We start from the raw sequence: 12,067 nt of genomic DNA, 5'->3' as shown, positions 1-12,067 counted from the left end.
ATTGTTGATTTCAGACAAGCCGGAGTGATCATGAAACAGACTCGCCTGCACCCCACAGAGGGAGAGGAAGGAGGAGAGGAAGGGGAGGGGGAAGAGGAGGTGGTCAGCCTCAAGAACAAGATCAGGTGTGTTTTCATGTCCATTAGTTTGAGAACATTTGCTATTTTGGCTCTAATAGATGAGACTGAAGAGCTTACAATTAATTATATGAAAATTAGTTCTACATGCTGAAGATACAACTATTTTATTATTGTTGATTTCAGACAAGCCGGAGTGATCATGAAACAGACTCGCCTGCACCCCACAGAGGGAGAGGGAGGAGGAGAGGAAGGGGAGGGGGAAGAGGAGGTGGTCAGCCTCAAGAACAAGATCAGGTGTGTTTTCATGTGTACATTACAGTGAAATCTGTGGTATCCATACTGGTCTTATCCAAATACCCTGTGATATACAACTGGGGAATTACCCAAATACGTATTACTTAGTCTGAATCTGACCTGTGGTATCCAACTACCTGTGGTATCCAACTCTTTTTGTCTGGGCCCCTTCGTTGTTGGATACCACAGGTTTCGCTATAGTTTGAGGAGAAAATGTGCTAGTTTGGCACACATAGATGAGAGAATTGGAGAAGTTACCATTAGATGTAAATTAGTTCTTCATGTTGAAGACACAAATGTTTTATTAATGCTGTTTTCAGACATGTTCCACAAGTAACGAAAGAGGAGGAGACAGGGGGAGAGGAAGGAGGAGAGGAGGACGAGGGGCGACAGCACAGCAGCGGGGCTCTTCAAGTGGCAGGGGGAGAGGTGGTCGAGGGAGGTGGGATGTGGCCGGCATCCCCACTGCGCAGCAGCACAGGAATAACTTGCAGGTGTGTTTTTAATTAATTTGACATTATTATGAGGAGATATGAATAGCAAAGTCTTTCGCATGTATACACAGATAATGATAACAGCACACATGTTTCATTTTAAAACATGTTTGTTGTCTTTACATTATTACAGACTCAGATCCAACAGCTGGATATTGCACAACTGCGACAACTGGCCCTCGACCTGGCTGTTGCACAACCAGGTCTTGTTTTTGACATGCTTGGTAAGTAACTTCTGCTTTATGGTGTTCTGATATAAGTTTGCTCTTGTCATTATTGTGGTATTTTGTGTGAGCTCTCTATGTAGTATTTTGTTTCTGCATTCTGCTGAAAGTATTTTTTCAATGGTTTTGTTGTTGTTGTATACAAAAAACAAAACAAAAAAAATATATTTACATCCATGGTGCATTATTGATTTTTTTTACTTTGACATTGGTAATCATAAAATATGTATCATAAATTAAGAAATAAAAATGCTTTCTGTTGAAAACAGCCGATCAGTCGTCTGTGCCAACACCTGCACCATCACCAGACCATGCAGCCTGGCCGGACTGGTGTGTGTGCCGACATTGTCGGCACATGCCCACACCTGCAGAACGGATCTGCTGCCAGCGCCGCACTCAGTGCATATCAAGAATGCCTGTACGTATGCCCATTTTTTATATAAAAAAGTATTTATTAAAAAAATATTTACATGAAAAAAAAGATAAACACAGTCATGGTCAGATTGTGTACTTGTGCAGGGTAATATAGTTGTATGTAATGATATACAGTGGAACCTGCTAGTACTCATACTATAGTGGACTCTATTATTGTGATTTTCCACTTATAATGAAGAGGGTTTTTTTCCCCCTTGGGTTCTCTCTGTTAGACAAAAATCTAAACTGTAATAGCAAATTTCTTTTAGTGAACGACTTTCCTCTTCCCTTGAAGTTCACATTGGTATGTAGTCCTTGGAGTCCAATTATTATTATTTATTTATTTTTGTATTTCTTATTTTTGTATTTGAAAAAAAATGAAATTTGGATATTTACAACGCGCTTTATCTTTGCTGTGTAGGAAACTAAAAGCGCGGCAAAGGTCGCACTTTACCAGGCGCCCCACTCAAGGCCCAACAGGGATTCGAACCCGGGTCAATGTGATGTGTTGTTACTTTGATGATTACAATTATTATTTCTTTTTTCTTTTGCAGGAGATGAACATCATTTTACATCCGTTCGTGCTACACCTGAGCAGGAGGCAGCGGGTGGACATTTTGGTGTTTGCGGAAGAGGGAGGCGAAGCCGCCTCCAATCGCCATGCTGCCTATCGCCAGTTTGTTTTCTGGCAGCATGGTCGTTTGGGGGCTGGTAACAGGAGGGCTATCCCTTCATGTTGTGTGTGGGCCATTCGGGATACTTACCCCAGTCCCAACAATGTTTATACAGGATACATTCCAGCGCGCTTGCAGTAGATGGGGTAATTGCTCTTGAATACCGACACACAACATGGAGGGATATTTTTCGTCTGTCTCTTCCTCAAGCACCAAAATGTCCTGAGGACTTGGACATGTTTGACTTTTAGTTTTCAAATTTTTAATTGCCTCTCTGTATGGTTGTAACAGCTGTTTGATTGTTTCCATGGGTTTTTGCACACATTACTTTTTGAGTGCAAGAAAAATATTACAGAAACATTTTGTCTTGAAAATGAGAATGTTATTTTGGTTGACTAGAAAATTATGTTAAAATGGTTTCTTCAGCTGAGCTGTTTGTTTTGTACAAGTTTGTGTTCATTTACTTTGTATGTACTAGTATGACTCCACAAGTTAATTTTAATAAATGTATATTTGACCAACAACAAAACAAGTTCATGTGCCAGCAGTGACACAATGTCATATCATGTAAATTATGCTGTCAGATTTTGAAATTGTGTAATTCTGAATACAGAATCTGAATCACTTCCACTTTTTGTAATGGGTTCAGAAAAAGAAACATGATGTTATTGTTTTTAAATTTATATCACACAACAAACACACAATAGTCTTTAGTCATTTTCAAAGTGGTGTACATCCCTTTATCTGCAGACAACAAACAGTTTCTGTCTTTGTTTTTTGTTTTTTTCTTTTCTTTCAGCAGACATACTGTTGCACAATTACCACACCACAACGCACTCATAAAAACAAATGAACAGACAGACAAATATCAAGTATCGTTACCACCATTATTCTCATATTGTTTCCAGGTAAACATGTACAAAAGCCAACTAAACAGATATGCTAAGTCACGCTTGCAGCCACACATAATAAGAATATACTAACACATGTTGTACAAACCCTCAGTCTCTCTCGCACACACATTAGTATCATGAATAAACAATTATTGTACACAAGCAATATTTTCAACTAAACAAGAAAAGAAAAAAAAAACATGATCACCATGTCACAACCACTCCCTCAGTCCCTGCATTGAGAGGTGGGTTGTCGCTGACATTCCTTTAATTATAATGGGAGGTACATTTTCAGCCGAACATTCCAACATGCTCAATTATAATATGTGTTGCAATGTGAGTTTCTTGTGCCTGCAGCCATTCTATGCCGCCTGAATCTAGCCTGTGAAGCAAAATGTAGTCTAAGGCAATTGATATCAATTTGAAGTGAAAATCATACAACACAGTCTCAACTAAAATGATACAGCTTTGGAAACTATTGATAAATGCTTTTCTTGCAAATTTAGTCTGCCAATGTATAATCACAAAGTTATTACTATTTTTCAAAGTTATTATTAAAATCATTATTCGCCAATGTATACAAGAGCCTCCCATCTATATTGGTGAAATAGCGCAATTTAGGGTCCATGATAAGGCAGCAGATTAAATTAAAAAACTAAACACAGCCATGCCATAGAACTATGCGGGTCTATGCATTTTTACTGGTTACCCACACATACAAACATTGCTGTCTTGAAAAGGGCCTTTCAAAAGTCCACTGGTGTCATATTGTTGTACCTCTCCACATGTCAAAAACAACTGTAACAGAACCGCAGACAAAAAGGGAGGTAATAATTATCCCACTTGACACTCTTTCCTTATGTTCTGCCTCCTTTTGGGCTACTACCAGCTCAACTGCTACCGTCATTCAGGTAAAACGAGATTTTTTCTGTGCAACAAGTTCACTAGTTGGAGGTGGGGAGGTTGCTGCCAGGTGTGTTGACAGTCTCCTTGGGTCCTCTTGTGCCAGAGGTTTTTTCCTGTGCAGTGGCAACGGGTCTTGTAGTCTCATCTCCATGATTCGCAGCTTCAGGGCTGGAATGTGGTGGTAGGTCTTTGGGACCTTCACAGGGAATACCGACCAGCGGCCGGTTTTCTTATTGAAGCATCTGTGATACCTATCAACATAGAACAAGAACAATTATGACTAAAATGCTTGACACTAACCCTTGTAATGGCCTTGAATGTCATAATATAACTAAACATGCCAAGGACATGATCATACATCTAGAACTTGAAGCCTGAATTTACATGTTTGGCCTGTGAAAAAAACAAACAACAAAAACATTGCATTGAGTGTGTTTCAATACATGTACTTACTTCTTTCTGCCATCCTTTGAAGTCGCCAAGGGTCGACCAGCATGAGTGTTGTGGTCCATGGCTGCCAACAGAATCCTGGCTTCATAAACCGGAGGTGTGTACGCAAACCTTTTGCCCGCATACATCAACAAATGTTGGTGAAACACCTCCAGGGGGCATGTGCTCCTGTATGTAAAAAGAAAGTATTATATATAATGGTAGAAGTGAACACGCTTATCATTAAATATTTTACAGTGATGTTCTGCTGATACTGTAGCGATAGGTTTTCTTGTTTATTTACCTCACTGTATGATATAAATCAACCCTGTTACAGCGAAATTCTTATATTCACTATAACAGAGTTCCACTGTATAATGTTGGCCAGCACACATCAGTATGAGCACTACAACTCCTGATTTTTACATCGAGTATTAGTAATTACAAAACCACACAAACAAGTTCATACTTGTTGCACCCACATAATCTCCTTTCATGCACACTGTAAACAGTTCCCTGATTTCTCCCTCAATAGTGAGTAATAATAATCTTCTAACCTGTTTGTGATGACCAACTCTGCTTTCTGGATCAGAGTCTGGTCTAAGACCACAGAGGCGAGCTGTTTCACTAGGGCACGGTCTTCCTGAGGATCAAGCCAGGCCCTCCCATCCTCCCTTTCCCCGCCCAGGTCTTCATGGTCGCAGCACCAGGCACCAGCATCCCAAGAATGTATGTTGCAAACATGTTGCAAAACTCCTCGCCACATACCCTGGAATGGAACAGACACATTCAGAAAACTATACATGCCTGATTTTTTTCAAACTATTGAAATTAGTGCATAATTGTGATTGACGTGCTATTATTATTTGTAAATGAAACCGTACAAATAACCAAACAAGACAATGACCAAACAGGTTACCATGAACTTTGTCTTGGTGTCAGCCTTCTGGCAGCAGAACCAAAAGTGGTTCACTATCGAAGGGATCCACTTTTGCAGCTTGCGACCTTTACTGCCTGCAGCAATCTAAGAAGAAAATGCAAATGTAAAATGTAAAGATACACACACAAACAAACCAAAGAAAACATGAGAAAACCAATAAAGCATTCACAATATTTCAAAATTGTATCAAACTATAACACAATTACAACATACGTACCTTGGCTAGCTTCTTGCCAATATTTTTGGCAACATGCCACACATCAAGGGAATGTTTTTTTCCGATCGCCTCTTTTTGACAAAACAAAGAACAAAATATATTCATTTGCAATATCAAATATTTGGTGCATACATTTTTAAAATGTTTGCTAAAATGACCAGCCCAAATTAAATGAAAAGGGCTTAGCAATGCACACATAATACAATGAACAACAGCTGCTAAAGAGACAATAATGGTGACACACTCTAAACTGTATCCCCAAAGTGGGCAAGAGGTATATTATCTTGAAATTAAGCATTCTAACTCACTGCACTGTCCATCCAGATGGGACTGATGTATGTATAGATAATAAATGTTGCATAATAAATTACCGCTAACATATAATTGACTGTTAATCACACACACACACACAAAGGGGGGAAAAGAGGAAACAGAACATACTCATATCTGCAGCTATTCCCACATGGGCATCAGTGACGACCTCATCAACAGTGGTGTCCACCCGTTCACCTTCAAGCACTACCTCATCCAGTGCCCTCTTAAATCCAACCCTTTCCATGTTCGTGGATTTTCGCTGTGTTTCCCGTTTGTCCACACACTGGACAGAGAGAATCTTTGTGGTCTCAGCCTCCATAAGAGTGTAGCTGCAGTACTGTGCGCAATGACCTATTTGAAAATTCAATGCACCATTAAAAAGTAACCATTTATGATGAAACCTGCAAACAATATTCTCTGACCGGACATCAAAATTGCAAGGCTTTTCTAAGCTCAGTTGTTTGTTAACATGGTTACGAGAACACAGGCAAGCCAATTACTCAAGCGCCTAGACTATATCATTCTACATGATGGTAAATAGCACATTCTAATATTCCAATGACTATGTAAAATTGGGGACATGGTATATATTGGGTCATTGAATAATGCAGGTCTGCAATAATCGTACTGACCTGGTGAATCATTGCGTCCATCTCCTGCACACACACACACACAAAAATGGAATGACATAACAAAATAAATGTTCAATAAAAAGTGCTCTGCCGTCACTTGACAACAGGAAGTCAATTTCAGTGGGTTACATGAAAATGTAACTTTTTCTTTCAGTCTATTTCTCAAAAGCAAGCACGCCTTGATACAATGTCCAAAATTGAATATTATGTCCTGCATCACATCATGTTTTGCTTTTGAGAAATAAAATAGAAAATATAAAGTTGATTTTAGACATTCATTTCAATATTATTGTGGGGTTGGGGGGGTGGGGGGTGGGGTTGGGTTAAGTCTACAGCATTGGATACATTATATTTCTGAAATGGCACAACAGTGACAAAGGGGTCAAACATAAATCACAAAAGAACAACAAACACTCACCCAGAACAACCAAATTTTGCTCTGCCAATGAGTCGAAGATGGCTCGTTGGTGGTCCTTCCATGTGTCCTTCACAGCCTTTATGATAAATGGAAAACAAAGTTATATATCTATATTCTTGTGAGTTGGGACAGTCACTGAGGGACACACAAAGCAAGAATTTTGCCTCACAGACTAGACTATGTCAACTGTTCTAGACAACAACAAAAAATGCCATACTTGTTACAAAACATCTGAATACATAACGAGAATGGGTTGCTTTTAGTTTCTAAACATCATTTGTAACTAGGGTGGCCGGTTGGTTCTGTGGTGAACACGATTCCCCAGGGATACAGCAACCCGGGTTCAAATCCCCGTTGGGCCGTGAGTAGGGCGCCTGTATAGTGCAACCTTTGCCGCGCTTTGAGTTTGCTAGAGATAAAGATAGAGATCAATAATAATAATAATAATAATAATGGACATTTATATAGCGCGTTTCTAGACAATCTACTCATAGCGCTTTACAATATTTAAACAGGTAAAAACAAACATGCATAGATATTAACACAAACTGGCAGGCAAACATAAACAACACAACTATCAATATCCAAATTCCATTTTCTTTCCATTTTATACACACACATTATAAATTATTTTTTAACTGTTTTTTAATTACCTGCACCACATAATGTTTCTGGACAGCCTGGTGGAAGGTAGCACCAGGAAAGGGCAGGTTCAGCACCTTCGCCCACAACGCCAGCTTGGCATAATTATTTCCACTTAGGAGGATACATGTGCTGACTAGAAAATCACCACAGTGAATTTTGTTGGGCAGGGTGGGCTGGGCACACCATGTGTGGCTCACATGGCCTTTCACACATTCCTGAAATTCACAGATCAGATTTGAAAAAAACAAAAATGCAAATGACTTTATAAAAATTCAATGTGTCACTGTCAGTAGGATTACTAGGAACATATACATGTACAAACATAATGAGTTGATGAAGCCTAAGTGCATTCTGAAATCTGAACCATCATGCCACATTTAGTGCTGTTAGACTTAGTAGTGTCCAAGATAAATTCAACATTTTAGTTTTTAACGAATGAACGGCCAGACGGACAGATGAACCAGGTGAGTACATAGACTGACTTTTGCTTCGCATGTGAGTAAAAAATAAAATGTTCTCACCCATCTGAGGTACAGTGCTGAGCCTGTGAAGCCCTCCTTCACGGCAGGAACATGCTCACACCCAGCAGTGGAGCATTTCCTGATGCTCACAGCAGCCAGTGCCTTTAGTTGGTGGACAAATGCTAGGCACAGTGTGCTGTTGCAAATGTCCTGGCACTGGTCTGCTGTGGCTATCCTGGTGATGCCTGGTCCTAACTCCACCTCCTCCGCAGTGTCAGCATCACCTGTCTCTTCGTCCTCCTGCTGGCCGTACGCCACCTCCTCAAAGGCCACCTCGTCTGCCTCCTTGGCATACTTTTCATCCCTGACACATAGGAATAAATAAAAAATAATAATAACATTCAGTGTGCAATACAGTCTGATGTAGATTAGACTTCCCTAGAAGAATGAAACCATTTTAATCATTTTACAACATAAATGTATAAATTCATGTATACATTACATACAAATGAAATAGATTAGAATTTGTTTTATTCTTACAAAAGCAACACATTAATAAGAAATGCAAAACATACACATCCATGGTGAGAAAAAAACTGGCGTCTTGAGATTCCAGCTCGATATCATCGACATCAAAGTCGCTGTCATCACCATCTAAATCACCATCACAGGTTAAATCACTGAATTCAACAGTGATGCTGCACAAGAGAGACATTGAAAACAAAGTTAGCATCACTCAAAATAATAATGTAAGTTGTCAACTGACAAACAAGAAAAAATGTGCCTGCAGTGCCAATCTATAATACTACTACATGTATCTCCGAAAACATAAAAAATCATCAAATGACCTTTATTATCAGAATATTCTCATTGTTTGTGTGTGTGTCTTGTTTTTCATCATTATTATTTTCACATGGTTCTTTACAAATTAGCTTTTTTAATAATACTACACTTACTTGAGAGGGTTGACAAAGGAGCGGTCAATGTTCTGCCTGTAAACATAAAAATGGTAATTATAATGTATTAAAACATGCAAACAAGAACTAGATGTACTGGGTAAATCAAAACACCCCTCAACAGTATCCAGTTTCTGTTGACATTACATTTCATTATCTTGAAAAAACAAGAAGTAATAATTGGTATAACTAAACCAGCAACCAACTCAACAATCAACAATAGTAGACACTAATGACTGCCGTCATTGTAAACTGAGGTAACCGGCTGGTGTTGATCTCTGGCCGACAGTTTGCCAACTCAACTCAAATGCAGATAACAAACAATGACAAGCTTACCGTTTTGACCTCATCCCTTTCCCTTCTTTGGCAGGCTGATCAGTCCTATAATTGAAAAAAAAAGTTATTTATAAATATGATTTGACTATTTAACACACCTTGAATCAATCGATAATGTGAACCCACTGGCACTTGTGGAGACGATTTAAAGTTTAGCATTTAGAACTTTGTAAATAGATAGCGGTTTTTGATTTAAACAAGACAGTTATTTGTGCAAGGGAGACAATATACAACCGGTGTAACCAGCCAACCAAAATCAACACTGCACCATGTTCAGTAAATGCACTCACTTTTCAATCTCAAGTTCTGGCTCCTCCTCGAATGGCTCCACACCTGATAAAGGTGTACTGAAAAATGTCAAACAATCAACTCTGACCATCACCTGATTAAAATGTGTTTAAATGCATGAAACTAGCAAACTGACAAACTGAACAAAATCTGAAACCAATCTTCCCAACATTTCTTTTTTAAGTTTTTGTGAACCCCATTTACTGTCAATAAACGGTCTATGAGTATGAGTATCAATTTACAAAGTACATATATATATTTACCACGGCTTGGACGAACTAGGGACAGAGGAGAGGTCGGGGGTGGTGCTGACTTTCGCTTGCTGCAGGAGCTGCCCTGGGGTGGAAGTTTTCTGCGGAGGCTGTTTAGCAAAGTCTGGTCTCTGCACAGCTCTGTTGAATAAGAACAAAAACAAAATCCATGCACTTTGAAATAAATTCGGTTCCTACATTCACTACACCCAGCTGAGCAAATTGGTAAATGTATCAGAGCTCTGTGTAAAGCTGACTTTCACAATGTATCAATTGACACTGACCTGCTTTCAATATCCCAAGTAGAACATCCTGGTTGAGGGTCAGTCAATGCGGCCTCTTGAATCTGTTGATAGCTAAAAGTAAAACATAAAAATAAGTCAGAAGTCAATACAGCGCTAATTGACTGAAAAAAAAAATGAAACGAATGTTCATCTATAATTATCAGTTTACAAAATACATTTACCACGGCTTGGACGAACTAGGGACAGAGGAGAGGTCGGGGGTGGTGCTGACTTTTGCTTGCTGCAGGAGCTGCCCTGGGGTGGAAGTTTTCTGCGGAGGCTGTTTAGCAAAGTCTGGTCTCTGCACAGCTCTGTTGAATAAGAACAAAAACAAAATCCATGCACTTTGAAATAAATTCGGTTCCTACATTCACTACACCCAGCTGAGCAAATTGGTAAATGTACATCAGAGCTCTGTGTGAAGCTGACTTTCACAATGTATCAATTGACACTGACCTGCTTTCAATATCCCAAGTAGAACATCCTGGTTGAGGGTCAGTCAATGCGGCCTCTTGAGTTCGTTCGTACCTAAAACAGAAAAAGAAGTACAGTAGTCAAGAAAGCACTGATTGACTGGAAACAACACTTTGGTTTTGAAACGAATGTTCGTCACACTGTCACTGTAAATTATTATTTGAAAACATGGTACTCAAAGAGAAAACAAAACAAGCAAATGACAAGAACAAAGGAGGAATTTGAATTGAATTTAAACGATACTTACGCGTCCATGAGGATTCTAGAAAGTTCCGTGTCTGCTTTTGATCTGTTGTGAGGTTTCAACAAATGAGGTGTCTTGGCAAACACCTGTCCTCGGAGGGCCCCCCATCGTTCGAATTGGCTGGTCAAACAAACTTTCAATTTCTCCCTCAGCTTTTTCTTTTTTTTCTTGGCCGAAGCCGTGCTTGCAACTCTGGCAACAGGCACAGCAGGTGGTGTAGGAGGCAAACATACTTTTGGAGGCATAGATCGAAGACGATCTTTCACATCTTGAGAAGCCATCTTTGTTTGTAGGGGAAATCCGTTTCCGGTAAATGTTCTAAACATAGAATCGCCTCGCTATACACTGTCACGTGACTGTTCTAAAAATATCACGGCGAAGGGTATGGGTTTATTTCGAAACTATCTTCAATTATTGATTTCTGACAAACTACAAAGATTTGAATAGCCCCAGTTGGTAGAACACCTAATTTTTATACGCTGCAACAGCTGAAAAAGCCTTAAACCTATGGGTTGAGCTCAATGGGAGTCTTTAAAACATTCAGACTTCTCTCTCTCTCTCTCTCTCTCTCTCTCTCTCTCTCTCTCTCTCTCTCTCTCTCTCTCTCTCTCTCTCTCTCTCTCTTTATCTCTCTCTTTCTATCTCTCTCTCTCTCTCTCTCTCTCTCTCTCTCTCTCACACACACACACACACACACACACACACTCACACACACACACACACACACACACACACACTCACACAAATGTATATATTATATATACACTGTAATAAATGTCTTCTCTGAAAAAGACAGATTCTAGCTTTTGTCTTCTGACGAGAAGATGCAGATGTTGCGGTTGCTTTCTTTCTCTTGTTAAGGAAGCTGCTGTCAGCAAAAAGAGGCTTAACCCGTCAGTAAAAATAAATTTCGTCTCTGTCTGCACTGACAAAAAAATCACACAAGCTCACCTCATTAACTCACGCAAACACATACACACACACTGCACACACACACACACACACCATGGCACACACAATCATACACCCGAACACATGCACCAACCCCATCCATCCACAAACACACACACCACAACACGCACACACTTAATTCGCACCCCAACCAACCCAACACACGTACCCACATACAGCCATTTCCTCCAGGGCTGATTAATAGCAACACTTTTTTTTTGACGTGCCTGACGGGAAGACAAGGAGG

The 12,067-nt window shown here is 39.7% G+C and overlaps 2 protein-coding genes across 2 annotated transcripts; one reads left to right on the top strand and one right to left on the bottom strand.

The window, feature by feature from the left end:
• Window positions 1-264: 264 nt before the first annotated feature.
• On the top strand, window positions 265-2,183 carry LOC138973276 (uncharacterized). The gene is made up of 5 exons (XM_070345998.1): window positions 265-374; window positions 695-868; window positions 1,002-1,092; window positions 1,362-1,510; window positions 2,061-2,183. The coding sequence occupies exons 1-5, from the start codon at window positions 280-282 to the stop codon at window positions 2,065-2,067; spliced, it is 516 nt and encodes a 171-aa protein (XP_070202099.1). The 5' UTR covers window positions 265-279; the 3' UTR covers window positions 2,068-2,183.
• Window positions 2,184-3,048: 865 nt separating this feature from the next.
• Window positions 3,049-11,389, bottom strand: LOC138973265 (uncharacterized). The gene is made up of 19 exons (XM_070345991.1): window positions 10,873-11,389; window positions 10,608-10,679; window positions 10,334-10,462; window positions 10,152-10,223; window positions 9,880-10,008; window positions 9,619-9,675; window positions 9,329-9,373; window positions 8,993-9,028; window positions 8,612-8,734; window positions 8,097-8,400; window positions 7,584-7,790; window positions 6,931-7,006; window positions 6,513-6,536; window positions 6,007-6,231; window positions 5,566-5,636; window positions 5,328-5,432; window positions 4,966-5,177; window positions 4,433-4,597; window positions 3,049-4,230 (listed from the first exon to the last, which is right to left on the bottom strand). Exons 1-19 carry the CDS (start codon window positions 11,193-11,195, stop codon window positions 3,981-3,983), a joined length of 2,625 nt encoding a protein of 874 aa, XP_070202092.1. The 5' UTR covers window positions 11,196-11,389; the 3' UTR covers window positions 3,049-3,980.
• Window positions 11,390-12,067: the final 678 nt, after the last annotated feature.

This window comes from Littorina saxatilis, linkage group LG1 (assembly GCF_037325665.1).
Source record: "Littorina saxatilis isolate snail1 linkage group LG1, US_GU_Lsax_2.0, whole genome shotgun sequence".
NCBI lineage: Eukaryota > Metazoa > Mollusca > Gastropoda > Littorinimorpha > Littorinidae > Littorina > Littorina saxatilis.
The sequence above is the reverse complement of the archived record's forward strand: the minus strand, read 5'-3'. Positions and strand labels throughout refer to the sequence as shown.